This window comes from Pan paniscus, chromosome 7 (assembly GCF_029289425.2).
Source record: "Pan paniscus chromosome 7, NHGRI_mPanPan1-v2.0_pri, whole genome shotgun sequence".
Taxonomy (NCBI): domain Eukaryota; kingdom Metazoa; phylum Chordata; class Mammalia; order Primates; family Hominidae; genus Pan; species Pan paniscus.
In genome coordinates this window covers 60,739,078-60,765,270 of record NC_073256.2, presented here as the reverse complement: position 1 = coordinate 60,765,270, position 26,193 = coordinate 60,739,078, and the positions used below count along the sequence as shown (strand labels likewise).

The 26,193-nt window shown below is 48.2% G+C and overlaps 2 protein-coding genes across 10 annotated transcripts in view; one reads left to right on the top strand and one right to left on the bottom strand.

The window, feature by feature from the left end:
• PLAT (plasminogen activator, tissue type) overlaps window positions 1–26,193 on the top strand; it is a 507,407-nt gene that overhangs the window by 369,735 nt on the left and 111,479 nt on the right. The gene's annotated exons all lie outside the window — the stretch shown is intronic.
• IKBKB (inhibitor of nuclear factor kappa B kinase subunit beta) overlaps window positions 1–26,193 on the bottom strand; it is a 60,860-nt gene that overhangs the window by 19,464 nt on the left and 15,203 nt on the right. For 3 of the 9 annotated variants that reach the window (XM_008976912.5, XM_034966007.3, XM_034966010.3), the window contains exons 3-8: window positions 23,946–24,040; window positions 22,401–22,518; window positions 19,166–19,235; window positions 7,388–7,476; window positions 6,231–6,320; window positions 3,636–3,760 (exon numbers count right to left, since the gene is read on the bottom strand). In XM_008976912.5, coding sequence (XP_008975160.1) covers window positions 3,636–3,760; window positions 6,231–6,320; window positions 7,388–7,476; window positions 19,166–19,235; window positions 22,401–22,518; window positions 23,946–24,040 — 587 coding nt within the window. The remainder of the gene's footprint in view (window positions 1–3,635; window positions 3,761–6,230; window positions 6,321–7,387; window positions 7,477–19,165; window positions 19,236–22,400; window positions 22,519–23,945; window positions 24,041–26,193) is intronic. The other 6 variants (XM_024929847.4, XM_055116512.2, XM_034966008.3 and 3 more) reach the window with 3 other exon arrangements.

Here is a 26,193-nt window from a genome sequence, read left to right as displayed (position 1 = left end):
TCTAATTATGTAAGTGTGGAATAAGCCTCTGCTAGAAAACTTAGGCTGTTGATGGGAAATTAGAAAAGGACCCAAAATAAGATGCTTATTGCTTGGGCTTGTCCTAAAATATATTTCAAAGTGGCTTTATAATAGAATTGTAAAGCCCAAATTGCATTTGTCTGGAAACTACTATTTACCTGCCATCTGAGATAAGATAGTGAAATTTTTAAAAAGTTGCCCAAAGCATTAAAAACTAGATAGTCCACAAAACAGCTCCTTATTGGGTTTCAGAGAAATCTACTTGAAACTGGCCACCTGGTCCTCCAGCACTGATGAGGGAAGCTCTAGGAAGATGGCTCTGCAGACAACAGATTTCCTATGAAGACGCTGGGCCATTAGGAATGTATTTTCAAAAAGCACCTGTTCTTCTAGTTCTAATGGATTTTAACTCATCTTGTCATAAATAAGAGAAATGCTCAACAAGTGACCTGAAGAAATGCAATAATTCCTTTAGTTAAAACCACTACAGCCGGGCGCGGTGGCTCACGCCTGTAATCCCAGCACTTTGGGAGGCCAAGGCGGGCAGTTCACGAGGTCAGGAGATCGAGACCATCCTGGCTAACACGGTGAAACCCCATCTCTACTAAAAATACAAAAAATTAGCCAGGCGTGGTGGCGGGCGCCTGTAGTCCCAGCTACTCGGGAGGCTGAGGCAGGAGAATGGCATGAACCCGGGAGGCGGAGCTGGCAGTGAGCCGCGATCGCACCACTACACTCCAGCCTGGGCAAAAAAGCGAGATTCTGTCTCAAAAAACAAAAACAAAAACAAAAAAAACCACTATAGATGTACATGCAATTTGAAGCTATTTTTATAATGCGTATACTATAAAGTGTGACTATAAATTAATGAACAAATTCCTCAATATTCCAGAACCTATGTAGCTAAAGGAGCAATGCCTGTTTTAAAATAAATCACCATAGTGGGGCATACTTTGCCACTTCTCAAAACTCAGGGCAGAGACCTCCCTCACTGGGAGGTAAACGTGGAATTGAGCAGACTGCCATCACCTAAGACCACTTTTCTGGAATTGATTTCAAAGGATACACTTTATTCTTTTTTTCTTTTCTTTTTTTTTTGGTAAGATGGAGTCTTGCTCTGTTGCCCAGACTGAAGTGCAACAGCGCAATCTTGGCTCACCACAACTGCCGCCTCCTGGGTTCCAGCGATTCTCCTGTTTCAGCCTCCCAAGTAGCTGGGATTACAGGCGTGTGCCACCATGCCCAGCTAATTTTTGTATTTTTAGCAGAGATGGGGTTTCATCATGTTGGCCAGGCTAGCCTCAAACTCGACCTCAGGTGATCCGCCCACCTTGGCCTCCCAAACTGCTGGGATTACAGGCATGAGCCACCACGCCTGGCCCACTTTATTCTTATAAACAAATACTCTCAAGATGTAGACACTTGTCCTCTGAAAACATTCATGTTTTGTTTTCATTACTTCCAGAAGGTGACAATAGCCAGTGTTGGCAAGGATGTGGTGAAAGGGGCAGTGTCCACACTCCAGGTGGAGACGTGTATTTATATGACCTTCCTGGTGAGCAGTTTGCTAACTAATATGCATCAAAAACCTTTACAACGTGCAAACTCTTTAATCTGTTATTTCCCTTTCTAGGTATTATCCTAGGGAAACAACTGTGTGCAAGAATTTCCCTACAAGGATGTTATTCTTGGTGTTATTTTAAGAAGTAAAAATTATCAACGTCCTTCCAACCACGGGGGATAAGTTAAATGAACCACAGCACAGCCATTCAGTGAAATAACAGACATTACAAATAATAAGGAAAAACATACAGCATTTTTGATATCTAGTTTGAAAGGCACGTTGTATGAGGATTATAGTAACCTATTTTTGTTTAAAAAGTACAAAAATATAACGCTGAAGAGCCTGGAGACACACAACTGTTCATAGTGATTGTTTTCCAATTATGGGATGACAGTTGATTCCTGCTTTTTTACTGTTTCCATATTTTCCAAAACACAAAAATGAAACAAAGTTAATCTGGCAAAAATGAGGGGGTAATTAAACTATGCAGTACTATTTAAGTTCAAAATAATAATTTTTTGTGTTGCAGATAAATTGGCTCAAAAAGAAATTCTCATGGTGTGAAAAGCTTGAAAGCATGTGCAGGACCGTGTTCAGATAATGCTACCATTGGGGTAAAAAAGACGGGAAACATCAATGTACAAATAAACAAATATATGCCAATTTACTGGAACACGTAGCAAACACCCTTGGAAGATATGAAAACATTCTTGGAAGACAGCAGGTGCCTGTGGGGAGGTAAATGAGGGCCTGGGAGGCTGGTATGACTTCACTGCATACTCCCTTATTCTTCTGGAAATTTGAGCCACATGAACTTATTACGGTTCCAAAAAAAATAAAACTTGAAATAAGTAAATTTTGAGCAGAGTAGCATCATTTAAACTAGTGTGTGGCCTCTCAAGGAACAATCCTAAATGAAATCTAACTGATTTGGGGGAATATTCATTTTTAAATTATGCCTTTCAGTAATAATTAACTTTTATTTCTTTTCTGCCCCCAGTTCTTGATTTAAACTGACAAATAAAAATGGTCTATATTTATCCTGTACAACATGATGTACACATTGTGGGATGGCTACATTGAGCTAATTACCATATACATTACCTCACATACCATTTTTGGTGGTGATAATTAACTTTTATATAAACATATCCTGCACAATGCATTATTTCTTTAATCAGTAAAACAAAAGCTAAAGAATACAGGGTAATTCTACAAATCTTCATCATATCCTTTAATTTTTACTGGAAAAATTTTTGTGTAATTTATTAGGTTCACAATTTCAGCTACATTCTTGTGCTTTATGCTCAGCTGTTGTTGTTTTTTTTTAATCTTTTTTTGTTTTGAGACAGTCTCACTCTGTCGCCCAAGCTGGATTGCAGTGATGTGACCTCTGCCTCCTGGGTTTAAGCAATTCTCCCACCTCAGCCTTCCGAGTAGCTGGGATTACAGGCGCCCGCCACCACACCTGGCTGGGGTTTTTAGTAGAGACAGGGTTTTGCCATGTTGGCCAGGCTGGTCTGGAACTCCTGGCCTCAACTGATCCACCTGCCTCGGCCTCCCAAAGTGCTGGGATTACAGGAGTGAGCCACTGTACCCGGCCACATTCTTATGCTTTAAAAACAAAAATTTATATTCAGGTTGTAGTAACATTTGTCAACAACAAATTTTCACATATTTCCTCCTGACTTGTCATGTGTACACGTGTTTTATTTGTTTACTAACACACAGCATTCTCAGTGTAAGTGCATATATTCATACAATAGTCTTACTTCTGAACACAGAGCAGATGACATTGACACAGCATTGTATTTAAAGATGTGAAGGCTCAGAATCCACATGAAGACTTAACAGCTACTCTACCTATTAACAGGTCCTTGGAGCACAGACCACTCCCCTACTCGTGCTAGGTCCTGACAGGCCTTCCTCTCGGAAGAGACACAACACAGATCTCCTAGGCCCGGTGATGGGGCGCCAGGGAAACAGGGTACGTGAAGAGAAAGGAACAGACAGGCTCCCTCCTCCATCCAGGTGCCCCGGGCCCACTCACCACTGCACAGGCTGCCAGTTGGGGAGGAAGGGCCGGAAGCCCGTGATGCACTCAAAGGCCAGGGTGCCGAAGCTCCAGTAGTCGACGGTCACTGTGTACTTCTGCTGCTCCAGTAGCTCTGGGGCCTGCAGCAACAGGAGGGGGCACACCTGAGCTGCTCCTCTCTGGGGGGACCACGGCAGGAGGGGGCGGCCAGCCCATCTGCTTTCACCCCAGGCTTTCCTGGCTTCATCCCAGAGGGCACTGGCACATGCATGCAGGGCGAGGAGGGCACCCCAGGCATGTTTAGCGGGTATATCATGCTACCATTTCTAAGACCTTTCTATGTCCCACTCACTCCAGTAGGTACTGATGGAGGGGCTAAAGATTCAGGGCCAGAGTACATCACACACCCATCGCTAGGCTTTAACTTCTCTCCTTTAAAACTGAGGGTTGCAGGCTGGACGCAGTGGCTCACACCTGTAATCCCAGCACTTTGGGAGGCCGAGGTAGGTGGATTACTTGAGGTCAGGAGTTTGAGACCAGCCTGGCCAACATGGTGAAACCCTGTCTCTACTAAAAATACAAAAATTAGCTGGGCATGGTAGTGTACACCTTTAGTCCCAGCTATTCAGGAGGCTGAGGCACAAGAATCGCTTGAACCTGGGAAGTGGAGGTTGCAGTGAGCCAAGATCATGCCACTGCACTCCAGCCTGGGCAACAGAGTGAGACTCTGTCTAAAAAAAAAAAGAAAGAAAGAAAAAAGGAAAAAAAAAAAAAGGGTTGCAGCATTTCAGGCGCTTATTGAAAACTAGCTTAAGGCAGGACACAGTCGTGGGCACTGTGTAGAAATGGGAAGAGAGGCTACAAATGTTAAAGGAAAATGATGCCAGGCTGTCCACACCAAATACACGCATTAAGTGCTGGTTGAACCCCTGAACCAGGTACCATGTGGTTGCAGAAAGGGCCAGGATATCTAGAAACAGGCAGGGAAAGTGTGATGCATGGCTGCTGCTGAGGCGGAGAGCGCTGGGGTGACCAAAGAAGGGGCGGCAGCACGGGGTGCTGGGGGTGCAGACTGGGCTCAGCAGGTGGGTGGAGACAGAAAGGATCGGGGCAAGCAAAAGCACAGAGACAGGGTGGTGCATGGTCTGGTTGGAAATGTGAAGCTTAAGGAAGGGCCCGGGAGACCAAACCAAGAGAAGACATTCCGGGATGGGTAGGTCAACCTCTATGTCTGGTTATGGGCAGACGTTTTAGCTCACGTGAGTACATGACTTGACTCAGCTCCTGGTTAGAGCATGGGGTCCCCCTTGCTCGACTGCTGCTGAGCTGAGGAGGACTTCAGAAGGATCTACCAAATCACACGCCATATGGACACAGGCGCCTGAATCACAGCCCTCTGCGAGACCCACTCTGAAAGCCGCAGACTCCTTGAGTCAATCCCAATTGTGGTGGCTACTGCCATCATCAAGCAACCTATGACAAGTCTTGCTGGGCATTTGTGCTAAGCCCTCCCGGAATCTAATTGCCCTCTACATCTTCACTGCCCCTACCTCACCCACTCTTCGCTCCTGTTCAGTGTGATTCCTTCTCCACACAGTGTCAGGAGTGGGCTTTCCAAAGAGTTGCTCCTTCTCCCACTTAAAACCCATCAATCTCTGCAGAGGTTTTAAGATAAAGTCTAGAACTTTAGCCCAGCCCTGAAGGCCCTTCATAATCTGTGCTCTACCTTGTTCTCAGCTTCAACTCAAGACTCTCTTTCCCTTTTGTGCTCGGTTCCAGTCACACCTGCAGGTCTTCCTGTGTGTGATCCCTTTGCACAGAATTCCCCCTGCCGTCCCCCACCTCCAGCCCTTTTCACCTCCTTACCCTTCAAGTCCCAGACCAGGCTGAGGCCACCCAATATATATTCTCGCAACACCCTGCACTCTTGCTTTGTAACACTCACCACAACTGTAATTTCTTAGTTATCTGTGTAAGCATCACAGTAATGCTTGCTTTCCTGCTAAACTCTAAGCTCTGAAGGCAGAAAAGGGCTTGTCTTTTTTCCCCACTGCATCACCAGCCCTGAGCACAGTGCCTGACACAGACTACACTCCATCAATATGCTTGAATGAATGAGTGACTCAAACAGAAACCTAATATTCAGACCAAATAACGTAAACAAAGGGTGGGGAGCTCAGAGCTCTGACCCCTACTCAGTGGCCCCTGAAATACCTCATGGAAAGTGTGGCCTCGGCCAGGCTCAGTGGCTCCTGCCTGTAGTCCTAGCTGCTCAGGAAGCTGAGGTGGGAGGACCGCTTGAGACCAGCATGGATCTGTTTAAAACCCTTTCTTTTCAGAGAAGACACTGAAGCACAGAGAGGCTAGGGGATGGTGCAAGGCACATGAGCAGAGCCCTCCGGACATCAGAGAAGATGACCACATCCCTCCACAGGGCATCTGGTGGCAAAAAATGCTGACTCGACCAGGTTATGGGTGTGACCTCATGCATCTCCAAAACATTCAGAGAGCCGGTGGGACTCAGGTGCTGGGAGCAAGGCAGGACAGGAGCCCCACAAATGCAGCAGCAGGGAGGAGCTGACAGGCAAACAGGCAAGGCCCACTTCTTACCAGGTACTGCAGGGTCCCCACGAATGATGTGCAAAGACTGCCCTGATCCAGCTCCTTGGCATATCCTAGGTCAATAATTTTGTGTATTAACTAAAACAAAAGGAAGGAGAAAGCTATGGGTTATACGAACACAATGTCCTTCTATGAGGATTCTGACTGCCTGGTGTTAGAGCAGAGGTATTTCTGAATTCCCAGGTACTATTAGATCCCAAACTCCTAAGAGCCACCAGATACACAAAAGAATGCCCTCGACACGGTAGATTCAGGGCTAAAAGAAAAGGCATATTGTAAAAATGCTAGGCACGTGTCCTCCCACACTCTGCCACGCATCATCAGAGGGAAGCTGAATGAACAGAACAGGCACCAGCCCTCAAGACAGCTAAACCCAGACTTGAAACAGGAAGGACCGGGCCAGCCTCTTCTCAGTAAATGCCCTCAGTTCTCAAATCTGAGCACCACTGACAGGAGTGAGGGTGAACTGGAACAAGGGCGAGCCCTGTGGTAGTCACAGGCCAGGCCTAGGTGCTAAGGGCAGCTGTATGGGAAGGGATTAGGTGATCTAAGAACTCAGTCACTGTATTCCACTCAGCTGAGCCTGTGCTCACCACCCCAGCTGAACACATAGAGTGGGTGGGTAAAGACCACAATGTCAAGCTTGTGGGGCAGTCAACACCATGTCTGAGCCGGGTGGCCACTGAGGAGGCCACAAAGAGCTCTGGGGAAACTATAGGCTGGACCAGGCTTGGCAGCAGAGGCCAGCTCCCAGTGCCTCTTCCCAGCCACATCCACAACCAACTGACCACTGGTTTCCATTTAGTGTCGAGAGGCGAGGCTCTTAAAGCAAATGGAAAACAAAAAGTCGACTTCCAAGAAGCGCTAGTCCCAGAGGCTAGGGGTGGAGGTAGGAAGGCAAACATTATTTTCCTTATCAGATTCCTGCAACTTGAGCAACTAACAATGTAATCCATTTAAACTTGCCTCAATCTGCAACAACCTTTTTGCTCAATTTTGTTTCAAATCAAACAGCATTCCCAGAGAATCAAAGCACAGGCAAGGAAATGCAAATACACACAAATATGCAGAGTGTGCTCCTTTCCTCCCAGGCCACTTCCCGGCACGCCCACCTGAGGCTTTCCCAGTCCCAGGAGGTCACTTACCCTCTGTTCTCCTTGCTGCAGGACGATGTTTTCTGGCTTTAGATCCCGATGGATGATTCTGTTTTCATGAAGGTATCTAAGCGCAGAGGCTGAGGAAGAGGGGGGTGAGTTTTTCTTAAGCCTAAAAAATGCTTTTCATGACAGAATCTCCTATCCTGCAAAAGATAAATGCCGCATGCCCCTGAAACATACTCTGACTTGTAGCGCAATACCTCAGGGTGGAGGGCAGGGGCCCTGCTACGTGAGGCTTAAACTTCCACAGGAATCTGGCTTACTTGCGCAAAGCACTCTTTGCCTTGCATCCATGAGGTCACCAACTGCAGCCTAGAGCAGTGCTTCTCAAACTATACTACCTGGACCAGCAGCAAACAAGCTTGTTCAAAATGTGAAATTCTCGGGCCCCACCTGAGACCTCTGGATTTAAGTCTCTGGGGATGACCCCACGATCTGTGTTAACAAACTCTCCAGGTGATGCTGACGCCAATAAAGTTTTGAGAAGGGAAGCTTCTTTGGTCTAGAGGCTCAAAAATCTAAATTCTATAGGGTGGGCAAGGAAGAAGGGCCCTTGGGGACAGAGTCCTATGGTCATATGATCGACAGTCCCAAGAGGTCAGAACTGGCTTCCAGGAAGCAGCGGGGAGGCAGAAGAGGAGAACAGGGACACCTCCCACACATACAGACAGCCCTACACAGACTTACTACATGCCCAGTTCTCTGGGAGGTTCTGTGAGGGACATAAAATAAGGGGCATGATCCCCAACTTTAAAGAGCTCAGAATCTAGTTGGAAGAAAGCAGACTGCACAACACTGGCTACGGAAGCATTTGATACCAAGAGCTTCTGCTGTGAGGAGGCAACGTGATGATGTCACATGAGGAGGCACCCGCCTGCAGCTCAGATGGCAAGAAGGACGTGATTTTACCCTCGAGAGAGTGAATAACTTTGACAGACATCTAGTTCACTGCACTATAAAAGAAAGAAATGAAATAAATAGTACTGAAATGAGATAAAATTATTTTTATTTGGAGATGCTATGACTAGAGATGGAGATAGATTTGGAGATGTAGCCTAGAGAGCTCAACAGACTAAACGCTGGATAAAATTTAGCCAGTTGTCTGGAAACGAACAAGAATACACAAGTCAATAGCTTTTCTCTATGTTAGCTATATCCAGTTGCAGTGGAAAGGAAAAAAAATCCCATTCACATTAGCAACAAAAACTCCAAAACACCATGGGATACATGTAGCAAAAAGAGCAGTGTATGCAGGAAAGTCACATGGTATAAATAGAACAGTGCAAATAACATTAAAAGGTTTTCAAAGTTTATGGCAAAAGATACTATAAACAAAGCCAAAAGATAAGAGAGGTGGGGAAACAATATCTACAACACATACACCAAAGAGTAAAGATACCTAATAGATAAAAAGCTCTTATAAATCAATAAGAAAGCAACGCAGAAGAAAAATGGGGCTAGGCGCGGTGGCTCACGCCTGTAATCCCAACACTTTGGGAGGCCAACGTGGGCGAATCACCTGAGGTCAGGAGTTCAAGACCAGCTTGGCCAACATGGTGAGACCCTGTATCTACTAAAAATACAAAAAAATTAGCTGGGTGTGGTGGCATGCCCCTGTAATCCCAGCTACTCGGGAGGCTGAGGCAGGAGAATTGCTTGAACCCAGGAGGCAGAGGTTGCAGTGAGCCGAGATCATGGCCACTGCACTCCAACCTGGGTGACAGAGTAAGACTCTACCTAAAAAAAAAAAAAGAAAGAAAAAGAAAAATGGGCAAAGAATGTCAAGTGGTGAGAAAGCACAGAAGAAGAGATACAAATGGTGACAATTACATGAAAAGTTGCTTCACTTCACTGGTAGCCCAAGGATACTTACTGCATATCTTGAATGAAATAATTAGAAACAGACAGTCATTAGGAAATGTTAGAACAAATTATGGTAGTGCCACATTAGAACAGGCAACTCTTGGGTCTATATTTTCTGACTCAGAGGGATAGTTAATGGTATGACCTGTTTCTTGTTTAAAACTTAAAAAGTCAAAAGCAGTAACATTGAGAGGTTTAACAACGAACCCTCTCTATGCCGTCGCCGCCACCACCATTCTCATTCTCTCTGTTTCTCTCTCATTCTCTCTCTCTCTCTCTCTCTCGCATTCTCTCTCTCTCTCTCTCTCTCTCTCTCTCTCTCTCTCTCTCGGCAAGCCGGGGAGGGGAAGACCCCTGAGGCCCAGGCAGCGATCCTATCTGCTGTCATGGGTACGGGCCTCTGTGCAGGGTAACGGAAAAGCCTTCCACAGAAACTGAGTAAGCAAACATGCTCTGCAAAGACTCTAAGCTGAACATTTGCTGAAAACATATTTAAGAGTCAAACTGAGAGCTGGACAACTGACTTCCACCTTATTAAAGGAGTTCCAGCTCAGAACATTAAGCTATACATGATGAGTATCTCTTATCCAAAATGCTTGGGATCAGAAGTTTTTTTTTTTGGATTTTGGAATACTGGCATATTCCTAATGAACCCAAGCTTAAACACAAAATTCATTTGTTTCATATATACCTTATATGAAACAACTGAATTTTTATAAATGATTTTATAGTCTGATGGTAATTTTATACAATAGTCTTAATAATTTTGTGCATGGAACAATGTGTTAAGTACTTAAGTGTGGAATTTTCCACTTCTGGCATCATGTCAGTGTACAAAAACCTTCAGATTTTACAGCCCTTTAGATTTTGGACTTTGGGATTAGGGATGCTCTATCTGTGGTGCCAGATCTCTCCTTGCATCTGCTCTTTTAAGTCCAGCCTTCGACCATGTGGTTCCAACATATCATACTGTTCCTTACTTTTCATTTCCTTCCTAAGTGACAGAGTAGATTAGCTTAGGTCCAATTAATGTCCAGATGAGGTGAAAGACTCGCTGCTTTCCATGTGCCTAAAAAATTCTATTTCATCTTGTTCTCAATTGTGTTAATGTTTCAAGACCAATGCTTCTCATCAGCACTTTTATTTTTGTTTTACTTTTATTAAAAATCAAAGCAAATGAAAAAGCATAATAAATTAAATGAAATATAAAAAATAGCTGCACTAACACAGCCTTGCAGACAGGGATGGCACTGCTGTTGAATATGAACTACTGGCTGGCAGAGAGCAAGGCCATGTAATAACTCAAAGTGTCTGTTAACTGATAGGTTCACAAAAGACCTGTTTTGGTATATGACAGGCTGCTGGAGAGTATCAGGATGTAATACATAAAAGTGTAGGTTAGTTTTTTCCAAAGCAGAATGTATGGAAGTTGAGATACTGTAATTTGAGCAAGTACACATGCCCAGACTGAGACAAGGCCCCCAGAGCTGGAGGCATAACATCTCAGGGCAAAACCCAGGGCACAACCAGGTGAGATGTCCCCAGAACCCCCCAGTGAAGAGGAGGAGCATTCGGATCAGACCAAAGGCACCGCTCTCTACACCACGTGGATTAGAGTTGTCACCAGATCTTCAGTGAGGAGGGACAAGAGGTTGGTAACTGAATACTCTGACTACTATTAATATCTGTCTATTTTTACGCTTAAACAGCTGTACAAAACAAACTTTATTCCTCATTTCCGGGTGGTCATCTATTCTTCAATACCTCTGTCAACTTAATAAAGTCCAGATTTAAAGAATCCAACAGGTATTGTTACACATAGTTTCTGGGACTGAAATGTAAAAATTCTGATAGGCAAGTCCTCTTAAATGTACCCTGCAGAGAATAAGCTTTCAAAAAGCTTGGTTCAGTATCACTGTGCTACATTTTACAAAACAGTACTTCAGAGCTAAAGTGAAATGAATCAAAATTGTCTCAAGCCCAGAGAATCTAACTTTGTTTAAATTTGATGAAAAATGAGACATTGAGATGAAGAAAAATACTGTTGTATCTGGAAGTTTATTAAAAATCTAAATCCCTGGCAATAGCAGTAAGACATGTTTATAAAAATTGAAAGCCACACCACAAAGCATAAAACTGTACCAGGTAATTTCTCAGGTTCCCATTACAGAGAAGAGCTGTGAGAAGCACCACATTGCAAACTATTAAGCTATTCACAACTACACAGTGAGGCCAGGCATGGTGGCTCACACCTGTAATCCCAGCACTTTCGGAGGCCGAGGTAGGAGGATCCCTTGAGGCCAAGAGTTTGAGACTAGCCTGGGCAATATAGCAAGACCCTGTCTCTAAATAAAAAAAATTTTTAATTAGCCAGGCATGGTGGCGCATGCCTTCATCCCAGCTACGTGGGAGACTGAGGTGAGAGGATCACTTGAGCCCAGGAATTCAAGGCTGCAGTGAAACATGATCGTGCCACTGCACTCTAGCCCGGACAAGAGAGCAAGACCCTGCCTCTAGAAAAATGCAAAAACTAAAATAAACAACACAGTGCAGTGTATGCAGGAAAAACACAAAAACTAAGATAAATGACACAGTACATTTCCACAGAGTGGGTCCACATGGCAGACTTGCCATAGGAAGATAACAGCCTCCTTCTCTCACCCTCCTCAGAAGCCGTGCCCCGGTGGTAACCCCAGCCTTTCCCTGGCTCATGAGGAAGGCACAAACACATAACTGAAGAACGCTGACAATCCTGTGGGTCTTATTGATGAATCACAGCTCCGAATCACAGCCCCACAGCCCTATGTATTTTTTTCAGATGACAAACCACAAACTGGGGAACAGATAAGAGCAGCAAGACTTCCGAGAAGAAAGCAGTTTTATAAGGGTGGGTCCATGAATCTCTATCTATCACAAGTTTAGAGGGATGACTAAGTACCCTTCAGAACATTTTTGTTTGAGCTACATTCCATAGAGAACAGGTGGAAAGAGAAATGGTCCAAAAGGCTGAGATAGAGGTTAGAAGGGTACAAAGATGGTTGGTTGTCAACTGGCTGGTAATCCAAGTCATCACTGAGTGAGAAAGGCAACGGGATGTCCGTTCCCTCAGTAAAATCCACTGCCTGGGTCCTACTGTGCCAGCCACTTCAATGTCACTGGGCTTCCCAAAAAATACAGACTGGAAGGCCAGCTGTGGACATGGGGAGAGAGACTGAGTCTGGCTAAAGGTCACTTGGCTAAAATAGCCTTCAATTAATCAGTGGGGCAGCAAGGCAGTAACGTTGGGTGCCAAGGCGAAAGTGCGACAACTTCACTAATTCACTCAGCAAGGCTCTATTGAGCGTCCACTATCTGCACACAATGGGAAACATGCCACTGAATCAAAGCCTTTTCCTAACTTCCTGCACAGTCTGGTCAACTGTCCCCAAACCCGGAAGTCAGCCCTCACTGCCAAGGCACAGACAGAAATCACAGGGCAGTAATGGCAATGCCAAGCGTCAAAGGAGCAAATGAGGTGACACCAGCAGAAAGATCCACAGGAAAATCCCCGTGACCCCAGGCCAGGCAATCCCCACAGAGGGGCAGGTCTGCAGCTGTGCCCAAAGGACGGGCAGGCTCAGGGTCTCTGGGAGGTGCAAGAACAGCTTCCACAAGGGGCAACGCGTGCAAGGCCAGCAAGGGACTGACAGGTGGGTTTGGAATCACGCACGGAGGCTGGCGGGTAGGTTCTGTGGGTCACATGCAGAGGTTGGCAGGTGGGTTCCGAGGATCATGCCCAGAAGCTGGCAGGTGGGTTCTGCGGGTCACACACAGAGGCTGGCAGGTGGGTTCTGTGGGTCATACACAGAGATTGGCGGGTGGGTTCTGAGGGTCACGCCTGGAGGCTGGCAGGTGGGTTCCAAGGGTCACACACAGAGGTTGGCGGGTGGGTCCTGTGGGTCATGCCCAGGGCTGAGTGGGAGAAAGGTACGGTGAAGGGGCTGGGCCTTTATCTAAGAGCGGACTGTGATGGAAGTGCCCTTCCAAGACAGAAGGGTAGGTTAGCACACAGGGTTAAGGAGGCCAGGGAGGAGGTCGCTGCAGGGGTTTGCTCTGACATTGAATCAGCAGAAGCAGCGGTCTGCAGCCTCCATAATGCAAGGCTATGAGCAGGAGCAGGGGCTGACTCTGTGAGACCGGGTTCGACACGGACACTTGGTCCTGGGCAGCGGGCAGAAAGTGGCACCATGACACAAGAAAGGGGATGGCAGGAGGGACCTGGCTGAAGAAGACAACCGGAGCTTCTACTGGAATTGACTTTGGAAGAAAGACCTGGCGGACATGGGTATGACTTTAGGATGAGTTCAGGGTTGAATTCCAGATTCTGGGAACAATATGGTGAGAAACAGGCCACAAGAACGGCCAGGGAAACAGAACGTCGAGGAGCAGCGGGCAGCCAGCGCAGGGGCAGGGAGGGAAGGACGGACAGGCGAACGCAGGGGCAGGCAGTGGAGATGAGACACAGAGCCTGTGGGAAGCAGTTAGGCCACCAGCTGGCGGATGTCAGAGATGTCCCGGGGCCACCATCCTGAAAACCAGATTTCTGGACAGTGAAATGGAGTTGTTAGAGGGAGACGGGGCCCTAGAGAGCACTCGGAGGTCCAAACCCCTCATCCTAAAGAAGGGGACGCTGCGGCCATGACATTCCATGCCTCACCCAAGGCTCTAGAGCTATAAAGTGGTGGAGCCATGACTGAGGGCCGGCTGTCTTCTCTCTCATTGTTACTGTATTAACCTGGTTACTTATGCTTTCCAAAAAGCTTTATGTGCAAATGATCTTTTGCTATAATCCACACTTCAGTCAGATGGATGCATGCAACGGAACCAGTCAGAAGATCCACAATGCTAGACAGTGCACCTGATGTGCAGTTCCTGGAATGGAGCTCTCTTCCCCAAAGCCAAATGTTTTCTCTGAAACCCTCTGTTCTTTAACGCTGAAGTCCTGTATGCCTGCTAGGAGCAGCTCCACTAGGAACAGAGGTGGGGCTCAGAGAAGGAAGCAGGGACAGCAACAGAGGGGTGGGTTCCCGAAAGGCCTGGAGCACAGGATGGTGTCACCACAGCAGACTGGCCACCTGCAGAATCCAGGAAAGGCTGATTCCAATCTAAGATCTGATAAGACCCAGGCCCGCCCAGCAGAGCCACACCCCATCAGGCAGGAGAGAGCGCCACAGCCTGCCCTGCAATCTTGAGTGCCCAGAATTTTGAGCCTCCCTTGACAAAAGAAAACACATGCCAATGTTTTCCAAAGGATAATGAGCAAGACTGTTTAAATAAAGTCCACTCACATATAACTTCCTTGAGCTATTTTAGGGTCACATTACATGGCAGTCCATATCATTTCCAGCTGCTCCACATGGGTCCCAGTCTCCTATCAGCATGGAGTGATGGTCTGGCAGAAGAGTCCTGGCCAGGATGCAGGGGGCTCACCTCTGTGCCCGCCAGGCAGCTGCTCATTCTTTTTTCTTTTTTTTTTGAGACAGTCTCGCTCTTGTTGCCAGGCTGGAGTGCAATGGCGCGATCTTGGCTCACTGCAACCTCTGCCTCCCGGGTTCAAGTGATTCTCCTGCCTCAGTCTCCTGAGTAGCTGGGACTACAGGCACACGCCACCATGCCCAGATGATTTTTGTATTTTTAGTAGAGATGGGGTTTCACCATGTTGGCCAGGCTGGTCTCAAACTTTTGACCTCAGGTGATCCACCTGCCTCAGCCTCCCACAGTGCTGAGATTCTAGGCATGAGCCACCGCGCCTGGCCATCTGCTCATTTCTCACAGGCACTCTGCAGCCTCTTCTTGGGCAATTTGAAATTCAGTGGAAAAATCCTATCCATGTCTGTTATCTTGACACTGTTCTGAGCGGGTGTCTCTGGGAGGTTAGCAGCACAGAAGAGAGTAGGGGCCAACAGTTTAAACCAGAAGAAGAGGCAATGAATCCGGACCCAGCGGTCAAGGGTGTGGCTCTGCCACTTATCTGAAGTCAACCTGGCAGAGAACAGCAGTGGCAACTCCAACAAAGGAAATGTGAGGCCAGCACTTGGAACAAACAAAATATGCTCAGGAAATGTTCCAAAATACAAAAGAGCTACGTTAGATGAACTCCGGCTCAGTCACCAGATCCTTGCAAAAAGAAATTTAATGGATTTAGAATACAAATCAGAAACAGGGATAAAAGTAAAATACAAGCTCATCAGCAGCCTCAAAAACAAAACCGGGGCTGCACTGCACCCAAAAGGTGGCGGAGATGTGAACAGGTCTGAGGAAGGCTGGCCTCTTCCAGGATGGGAGTCTCAGAAGGCACCCACCCGTGTGGTTCCCTGGATCCAGCCTCAGGTCATGCCCTAAAGAAGGCACTGAAGGTTTCCAAAAGGAGAGGCCAAAAATCAAAATCCAGAGCGGGAAGGAAATGAGCAAGGAACTAACACTTGCTGACTGCACATTCTGCAGGAACAGAGCATTGTGCTAGGAGCTTTATTTATATCACCTCATTTTATTCCATAATTCTAACAAGGTGAGTAACGCTCCCATTTTACCGCTAATAAAAGGGTGTAAGTAACGTGCCCACGGTCACACTGCTAATAAGCAAAGGAGCCAGTATTGGACCTGGAGCTGTTCATGATGTGTGGACATTTGATTTAAAAAAAAAACTAGGTCCTTACTTATTTTAATTTCCTTTAGGATTTATTTGATTCATTTGACAATTTTTTTTTTTTTTTTTTTTTTTGAGATGGAGTTTCACTCTTGTTGCCCAGGCTGGAGTGCAATGGTGCGATCTTGGCTCACTGCAACCTCTGCCTCCTGGGTTCAAGTGATTCTCCTGCCTCAGCCCCCCGAGTAGCTGGGATTACAGGCATGCCCCACACCTGGCTAATTTAGTTTTTAGTTTTTTGTTTTTTTTGTACGTTTATTAGAGACGGGGTTTCACCATGTTGGCCAGGCTGGCCTCGAACTCCGGACCTCGTGATCTGCCCACCTCGGCCTCCCAAAGTGCTGGGATTATAGGCGTGAGCCACCGCGTCTGGCCTAATTTAGTATTTTTAGTACAGATGGGGTTTCTCCATGTTGGTCAGGCTAGTCTCAAACTCCTGACCTCAGGTGATCCGCCCGCTTCCGCCTCCCAAAGTGCTGGGATTACAGGCGTGAGCTACCGCACCCAGCTCTCATTTGACAAATATTTATAGAGAAGATTATATACTGCTATTCTAGATGCTGAAGATAAGCAGTGACTGAAGTTTGTGCCCTCAAGAAGTTTAACTGTAGTGTACTAGTTAGTACTTCAAAGTCAAATTATTTCCAACTCAGGGTCACAGAGAAGACAGACAGAGAATCAGCAACCTACAGAATTTAATATTCACCTACCTATCTATCTATAGGAGACCTATAGCACACAAGCACTTAAGAAGCACCTGTTTTCATTATTCTAATTTATGTGTAACTTAAATACATACATGCACATAATTTGAATAAAATAATATAAAAGCTACCACACAAGTCAATAGTAACTGAATTCAAAGTGGACCCAGACCAAAAGAATACGTAACCAGAGAGGTTCTGTGAATATCAGCAGCAAAACACCTGCAGAATAAACAACCATATGAGGAAGCTGAGAGTTATGTGCACTTGTGCCAATAATTTTTTTTTTTTTTTCAAGACGGAGTCTCACTCTGTCATCAGGCGGGAGTGCAATGGCGCAATCTCAGCTTACTGCAACCTCTCCGCCTCCTGGGTTCAAGCAGTTTTCTGCCTCAGCCTCCCGAGTAGCTGGGATTACAGGCGCCTGTCACCATGCCCAGCTAATTTTTGTGTTTTTGGTAGAGATGGGGTTTCAGCATCTCGGCCAGGCTGGTCTTGAACTCCTGACCTTGTGATCCACCCGCATCAGCCCCCCAAAGTGCTGGGATTGCAGGCGTGAGCCACCGCGCCCGGCACTTGTGCCAATAATTTAAAGACTTTTGGCCAGGCGCTGTGGCTCATGCCTGTAATCTCGGCACTTTGGGAAGCTGAGATGGGTGGATCACTTGAGGTCAAGAGTTCGAGACCATCCTGGCCAACATGGTGAAACCCTGTCTCTACTAAAAATACAACAATTAGCCAGGTGTGGTGGTGTGCTCCTGTAATCCCAGCTACTCAGGAGGCTCATGGAGGAGAATCGCTTGGACCCAGGAGGCAGAGGTTGCAGTGAGCTGAGGTCGCCTACTGCACTCCAGCCTGGGCAACAGAGTAAGCCATCATCTCAAAAAAAAAAAAAAAAAAAAAAAAGACTTTCGTAATAACTACTTGCTAAAGTCATCAACAGCCTAAGGGCCTAAGGAGTGAAAGAAAAATATCTGAGAGAAAAACATCCAAAAAAAAATAACTTGACAAAGCTTTAACCAAAGAGAAACAAAATAAAAATCACCCAAGAAAAGCAAGAGAATACTCCCCAACCTGCTAACCTGCCTTCAACCCAATTCAACAGAGAACAAATGAAGAATCTGGCCACTGAGGTAAAAAATACAATCAAGTAAGCCTCCAAGCAAAACATGGATGGGTGAGCCTTGGGTCAGGGTGTCAAGAAAACAAGTGGAATTTCTAACTGATGGATTATGCTCTAGGTAGACAGAAGAGACTCATGCGGGCCATGTGCAGGGGGTCCCTTGGGCTAGCACTGGGTGCTCATTCGAGTCAAATAAAACTGATGTAATGTCAACGTATCCTCCATGTGAACTCCACCCAAAGGGACGAAGACACAGCACAGCACAGAGCAAGATGGGCATTTTCTGTGTCAGACTATTTGGATCTTAACCTTAAATATGTCATTGCTTGACTTTTCCCCTTCCTTTCCTTCTTGCTTCTCCTCTGTCAAAAGCAGCAGTCAGGAAGAGACCAGACCCACACTAGCAAGACAGTGTTGGACCATCAACCCTTCCAGGCCCTGGCTTAGAGAAGACAGCTTTACAAATGAGGGAGAATGTTAACATCTGGTGAACCGAGGGGAACGGTATGTGAGTTTTGCTGTACTACTCTTTTAACTTTTCTATATATTTGACAATTTTCCAAAAAAACTTGAGCAAACAAAAAGAAAAAATGTATACAGCTTTGAAAGGTTGAGGTAGGGGAGGGATGAAAATGGCATCATTCTCCAAATCTGGAGGCAAAGAGTCAAAGATAAATTCTGATAACTCTAAACCTTAGACCCCAACTATCAACTTGCACCAACAACCCTGGAGATTATTTAAAAAAAAAAACAAAAAGCTCTGAGCAAGTCCCTCTCCCTGTCTCCCCAGGCTGGGGCCAGGTGCTGACCTTTAGCACCCAGCCCTCAGACCCCTCCTGAGTGAGCGCCAGGGTCTAGGAGGCTCCACTGACTGCTGCAGGCTGAGGTCACTCTTCTCCATGAATGGCCAGCTTGGCCTTCTCAGAGGGTGCCGCAGATGCCCTCATCTGGGGACGCCAACAGTACCTTGATTAAACAAGGACAGTTTTTCCTACGCCTCTCATTGGCAAAGAACTGCCTACGTGGGAGCGGAAAAATTCACTGCCAAGGGACAAAACTCATTCGAGTGACAACTTATTCCAGCGCCGGCCATTCCAGGAAAGGAGGGAGGGGAGCTTTATAATGGGAAAGGAAATCTGTTTTCCCTATACATCATAATTCACCTGATGAGTTAATCAGGAAGGAAGGGAAACCTATTTGAGTTCAGCATCTGTCTGGCTGACTCCTTGTTGACCTCCCTACTCCACCAGGGTCCCCCCTCCCCAGGCTCCCATTCCCCTTCCACCGAGACCAAAGGATTGAAGTGTCTGCCTGCAGGGCTCCGCAGGGACTCACAGGGGCACCACACTCTCCCTGAAGGACACGGCCTGACTTCCGGGACTGGGATTTACCAATGTCACTCAGCAAGGTGAGGATGGCACCTTCCCGCAGACCACAGCAGTTCTCAAACTGGTTCAGGTACTGTCAAGAAAGTGAGAAGCAGCATCAGAGCTGGTGGTCACAAACCACCGGAAATCCACACGTCTCTTACCAGCCCATGTGACCAGAGTGCTGACCCTGGGCCCTGGTCTTTAGGGGACCTGCTTTTGAGGAAGCCAGGGCTGCAGAACTAGCAGGGATTGGCCGGAGGAGGAGGAGGAAGAGGAAGCAGTCCTGACCACCCCAGGGCTCTCACATCCTCACAGCAAGGGGCCTCTGGGGTGAGTAAAGTTTGATTCTCACCAGCTGCTGCAGTTCTGAGCAAGGCAGGCTGAAGTCTAAGCACAGGAAATAGGAATTCTCTGTGCATGAGAGTCCTAGAGACGGGCCAGGCTGGGAGGGCATGACTGGAAACCACCCTCCGACCACCGCCCTGCCATCTCCTAGCCATGTGGGTGATGGTAACAGTAGAGAACAGTTACTGAGCACTTACTACGTGCCAGGGGCTGGAAGAGCTCTGCACAGATTAGCTCAGCAAAGCCTTCCCTGCGTGACCTCATTTAATACTAACCACCACCACTGAGTAAGTACAGGTGGAATCCCCGTGTTGGAGGAGGAAACTGAGGTTACACGGTCGGATACCTGTCAGCTCACACAGCTGTGAGAGGGCAGTGCTGGAATGCGGCGCCAGGTCAATCTGAAACTCAAGCCCAAGCCCTTAATCCCCTGCCTTCCTGGCCCCCTCGACTGTCAAGAGGCTCCGTGTGCTGCTGGGAGCTGGCCTCCGAGGAGGGCGGAGAGAGGAGCTTCCCATCTGAGCCTCACCGTCGGAATTCACGTCATATTCATAAACACTCATCTGTTTACGTACCCAGCACGTAGACTTTTAACATCAACTCTTACATGTCCCCATGTGCTGGCCAAGCCTGCCTCTCCGTGCCCACGGGTATATTATAGATTTGAACTTTTTAGAGGGAACAAAGGCAACAACACATAACAAGACACTGGGCAACAGTGTCCTCCCCCAACCCCGCTGGGTGACAGCAAGGACAGGGGTCCCTTAGGATGCGAGCTCTTCCTGCCTCCCCCTCAATCATCCTGCAACCCACGCCAGGCCAGTCATGTTAAACTTTCGATCTCTTCTTCCCTGGCTCGTTGGCTCTTTGCCACCTAAAAGACCAAGTCTAAAAGCCTCTGCCTCACTTCAGAGCCCTCTGTAATCTGGCCACATCCCACCTACTTCCAGACTGCCCTCTGAGAAGTCTCCACTTGACTACAACATGGCTTTATCTCTACACAGCTGCAGTTAGTAATGGGTGACTGTCAAAGGTTAGAAAAATAAGGAGAAAATCGAAGTGCTGTTGAGTTCCCCCATCTCTCATTGTGGGTCATGCCAAGGGCTGTGTTCATATCCTGCTGTGAGTGCCACTCCCAGGACATGCCTATCTCCAGGGAGAGCCACTCCAGCACGCCAAGCCCCATGGAAAGTTTCCTTTTATTTTATTTATCTGTCTCTTTCTTCTGAGACAGGATTATCTTTTTTCTTGAGACTGAGTCTTGCTCTGTCACCCAGGCTGGCATGCAGTGGCACAATCATAGCTCACCGTAGCCTCAACCTCCCAGGCTTAAGCCATCCTCCCACCCCAGCCTCCAAAGTAGTAGGGACCACAAGCGCACACCACCACACCTGGCTAATTTTTCATTTTTTATTTTTTGAGGAGACAGGGCCTTGGTATGTTGCCCAGGCTGGTCTCAAACTCCTGGCCTCAAGCTATCCTCCTGTCTCAGCTTTCCAAAGTGGAAAAAAAAAAATTTTTTTTAAGAGGCACAAGGGCCTGGAGGAACAGTGAGAACAGCACCTGAAGTGTGTCTGGGAATGGCCACTGAACAGGAATAAACGCCTGGGCTCCCGCCCCCACTATTGTGACCCTTCTGGAGTGAAGAGGTGCACTCGCAGAGCAACCGACCTCTTTTTCAATTAAAATAAAAATTGTTGTTGGCTGGGCGCAGTGGCTCACACCTGTAATCCCAGCACTTTGGGAGCCTGAGGTGGGTGATCATTTGAAGTCAGGAGTTCGAGACCAGCCTGGCTGATGTGGCGAAACCCTGCCTCTACTAAAAATACAAAAATTAGCCAGGTGTGGGGGCGGGCGCCTATAATCCCAGCTACTCGGGAGGGTGAGGCAGGAGAATCGCTTGGACCCAGGAGATGGAGGTTACAGTGAGACGAGATCACGCCACTGCACTCCAGCCTGGGCAATACAGCGAGACTCTTGTCTCAAAAAAAAAAAAATTATTTTGTTCAGAGCTTCCAGTTTTCATAATGTTATATGGCCTTATTCAGCCTCAGAGATGGAGAGGTGGCCTGCAGCTGGGTCTGTGTGGGCTGGGACCCAGGCTCTGCTGCTACAGCTGTGTGAGGCCCAACCTCTCTGGCCCATGATATCCACCCATCATGTGGGAACCATACCTGTGCACCCATGTGTGAGCTTTTGGAAATCGAATGAGGTAACATGTACTAGCAGGCTGTGTGGTACTGTCATAGGGAAAAATGGGGAGGAGGGCACCCAACTGCCCCTGAGACCAGGAGGGGCTGCCATCCACCCACCAGAAGTGAACATTCTAGGGAAGAGGAGGTGGTGTGGTGAGAAGGTGGAGAATAGAGCCCCACAGATGAGTCCAGGTGGGTCAGGTGGATCGGATGGATTGGGGCGGGTCTGCAGCCCTGGCCCGGCTCTCTGATCATGAATCCTGCTCCCTCTCTGCTATGCTCCCTGCCCCCGTGTGTGGTGCTGTCCCATCTCTGGAATAAAATCCCTCCTAATAAGGAGAGCAGTGGCGCTGGCAACAAAGGCCTAACGTGGCCCTAACATGCCCAGGGAGGAAGCATTTGTTTTGGAACTCGCCCAGTCCTTCCCCACGCCCAGACCTGTGATGAGTTTTCCTTGTCATTGGAGTAATCCCAGCAGAGTGTGCAGCACGCCCTTACCCCTTCCCTGGTGTTCTCGGAAGCGCCTCTGACTCACACACACACCAGCCCCAGGTAGGCAGGGAACAGAGGATCTGAGAGGCAAAGCAGCCCTGCTGGAGTCACTGGGGCTCCCCAAGCTTCCTGATGATGACAGAAGTGAAAGGTCTCCCCATCCCTCTTCCTGGTGTCCCACCTGCCCAGACAGGCTGTGCACCTGGCAGCCGTGGGAGCCTCACCTTCCGGAGATCTCCTCCTTGGCAGTACTCCATGGCCAGCAGGGGCAGGTCATTGGGCGCCAAGTTCTGCATCCCCTCAGGGACATCTCGGGCAGCCACCACATTGGGGTGGGTCAGCCTAGGAGGAGGAAAACCGATGAGAGCAGACCCAGGCTCCTGCCCAGACCCATCCCCACCACCCCCACCAGGTCTCAGCAACAAAGGCCCAGGATAACCCAGGGCTTTGAAACAGAGGAAGACAGAGCCCAGGACGGGTGGCCAACTGCAATGCCTGGGTCAGTGGCGCTCACCCAGCCCCACTCACAGCACCAGAACTCAGACCCTGAGGGCACACTGCGTGTAACTTCAGTTTTTTGTGCGTGCCACATCCCAAGTCCTCATCGTGCTGCCAAACTGCTCCTACGAGGTCCTTCCAATCTCATGCCCTCCACACGGGGAGGATGTGTCACACACGCAAGCAGGCAAACAAGGTGGTGCCTGCTCTTTTTGTTTTCATATTTTTTTTCTTTTGTCTGTTTAATTTTCGGCAGGTTGGTTCATGCACACACATCACCCCAAGGTGGACACAAAGAGAAGGGTCTGAGAAGGAACTCATGTAACCAAATGGAACCATGACATAACCAAATGGCACCTCCTCTTTTTAAGAGGCTGGCAGAGGAGCCCCTGCTTGGTGTCCTCCTCACTGGCTCTTTCGGAGCCCACCTCACGCCTCACTAGCTAGGTGGTCAGCAGCCACCAGGCAGATGGACAGCCCCGTCTCCACACTAGAGGAATAAATGTCAGCGACAGCATGACAGCAGAGAACGGTCACATACCACCTTGGAACTGGAAATATAGGAGGAAAGAAGGCTTTTTTTGCTGACAAAAGAAAAGTCACTGTGATAACTGTGTTAACTTATTTAATACAATGAAATTGATGAACAGCCCTTGACAAGGCCCAGTGTGGACTTTAGCTGCTCTTCCTCTGGTGTCTTTAGAAGCAGCAGAGTCACCGTGGAGACTGCCAGGCTGGCGCCCTGATGGAGGGGCAGATATTTAAGACTCTCTTCTCTTTTTTCTAGACGGAGTCTCGCTCTGTTGCCCAGGCTGGAGTGCAGTGGCTTGATCTCGGCTCACTGCAAGCTCCGCCTCCTGGGTTCACGCCATTCTCCTGCCTCAGCCACCCGAGTGGTTGAGACTACAGCGCCCGCCACCATGCCTGGCTAATTTTTTGTATTTTTAGTAGAGACGGGGTTTCCTTGTCATTGGAGTAATCCCAACAGAGTGTGCAGCACGCCCTTCCCCCTTCCCTGGTGTTCTCTGTAGCTGGGACTACAGGCGCCCACCCATGCCTGGCTAATTTTTTGTATTTTTAGTAGAGACGGGGTTTCACCGTGTTAGCCAGGATGGTCTCAATCTCCTGACCTCGTGATCCGCCCGCCTTGGCCTTCCAAAGTGCTAGGATTACAGGCGTGAGCCACCGCGCCCAGCTAGACTCTCCTTTCTAGACACACCGGGGGCTGCTGCTCCAGCTTTCCCTTGGGTCCCTGTGCGCGAGGCCCTCACCTTCTCATGATCTGGATCTCCAGGCACCACCGCTCTCGGTTCCGGGGGCTGAGCTCCTGCCGGCACTGCTTGATGGCAATCTGCTCACCTGTTTCCTACAGAAACAGCACAGTGGGGACCAGCAGAGCAAGCTGCAGGCCAAATCCCACCCTGTCTGCTGCATGGGAGGGGTCTCCAGGCCCCAAGCGTTACCTGCAATCACCTCCTGGTGCTCCGAGGTCACATGTACACCCTGATCGACAGCCACATAGCACCTGCCCTTTGGGCTGTCTCCTTACCACTCCACCTCTCACCCAACCTCTCCAGCCTCATTTCTTTCTCTCTCTTTTTTTTTGTTTGAGATGGAGTCTTGCTCTGTCGCCCAGGCTGAAGTGCACTGGCACAATCTCAGCTCACTGCAAACTCCACCTCCCGTGTTCAAGTGATTCTTGTGCCTCAGCCTCCTGAGTAGCTGGGATTACAGGCATGCGCAACCACACCTGGCAAATTTTTGTATTTTTAGTAGAGACGGGGTTTCACCATGTTGGTGAGGCTAGTCTTGAATTCCTGACCTCAAGTGATCTGCCCGCCTCGCACTCTCAATGTGCTGGGATTACAGACGTGAGCCACCGCACCCAGCCTCTCCCACCTCATTTCTATCCATCCAGAGTCTACAGAGCCTTCAAGGCCCTGCTCCATTCCCAGCTCCGCCATGAAACCTCTACTGACCATTCCTGCGCAGAGAGGTTTCCCTGTCCGAACCCCGGCTGCTGCTGTATTAGGCTGACCCATGGGACACTGCTGATAATTGACCACATTGACCTACAAAAATGGCACCTGCATGTGGTTCAACCTAATAGTGAACACCACATTGAGTGTCTTCACTGTTTCATGTGAGAGTTTTGTCCTTTCAGAGAGAACGCAAGCATAATATGGCATAATATAGCAGATGAAACACTGGCTGGTTCAAATTCCAACTGTGCCATTTACTAGCTATGTGACCTTGGGTAAACCACTTGGTCTGACTCAGTTTCTTCTGTAAAATGGGAATACTGACACCCATCTTTCAGGGCTTGAAAACAAGCCTCTAGCAGGTATTAGTAACCCTGCAGAGCAGGGAACCCAGGTCATCCGAGTACTCCAGTTTAACATCCTACAGAGATTGGCTCCCATCTGCATTTCCAGCCACTCTTCCCACGACACTGCAGCCAGACGGCCCCACCCACCCTGGCGCTTGGCCCTGCTCTGCTACACTTGCCAGCACAGGTGCATGGGCACCACGGTCTGCCGAGCTCAAGAGGGTCTCACCCTCTGCTATACTCCTGTAACAGGTAATTCCTTCAGTGCACATGCCAAAGAGTTACTTTCTGCAGAGTAACAGGCTGTTTTCTCTTCTCTTTGTTAAATTATAGACTTGTCCATCTTCATGGGCTTTAACCTCTATCGAGGTAACCAGCAGCGTCCTCAGCGGTGGCTCCTCCACCTGGTGAATCATGAGCTGAGCCACTGGCTCCTGGCGGCCTCCCCTCTTCTCCCTGGTGCATGAGTGGGGACACTGGAGACGGGCAGGCCCTGAGGCTATGGCACGGGCAGCAGGGAAAGCGGCTCTGGCCTCGGGCACTCCAGCAGCCACAAGGGAGTCACCACTGCACCACTGTCACCTCTTTTGGCTATGGGGGGTCTCCAAGACAACTGCAGGGCAGCAGCTGCCCAAGGCAGCAGCTCCCGGAGCCCCAGCCTGAGAGCCGATCCTGCCACTGCTAAACAAGCTGACCTGCACCAACATCCTGCACCTCCTGTGTACCTACAGCACGAAACTCCCTACCCGCACACACACCTGGGCAAGAGCCACACCTGCAGGGTGGCACAGGGCACCCAGCAGTAGGAGAAGATTTCAGCATTGTACCAGACTCTACTGTGGCTCACTTGAAGGATGTCCTAGAGGCCCTGTTAGGCCAATTTCTGTTTTCTCAGTTTATGAAGATACAAACTGAAAAGAATCATAAATCTTGTAAGTGAGCAACAGACATGGTACTGAATGGGACTTAAAAAGACACACAGATCAGCCTGGGCAACGTGGCAAAACCCCATCTCTACAAAAAAATGCATAAATTAGCCAGGTGTGGTGCCATGCACCTGTAGTCTTAGCCACTCAGGAGGCTGAGGTGGGAGGATTGCTTAAGCCCAAGAGGCAGAGGTTGCAGGAGATCTGGGCAACAGAGTAAGACCCTGTTTCAAAAAAAAACAAAAACAAAAACAAAAAAAGACA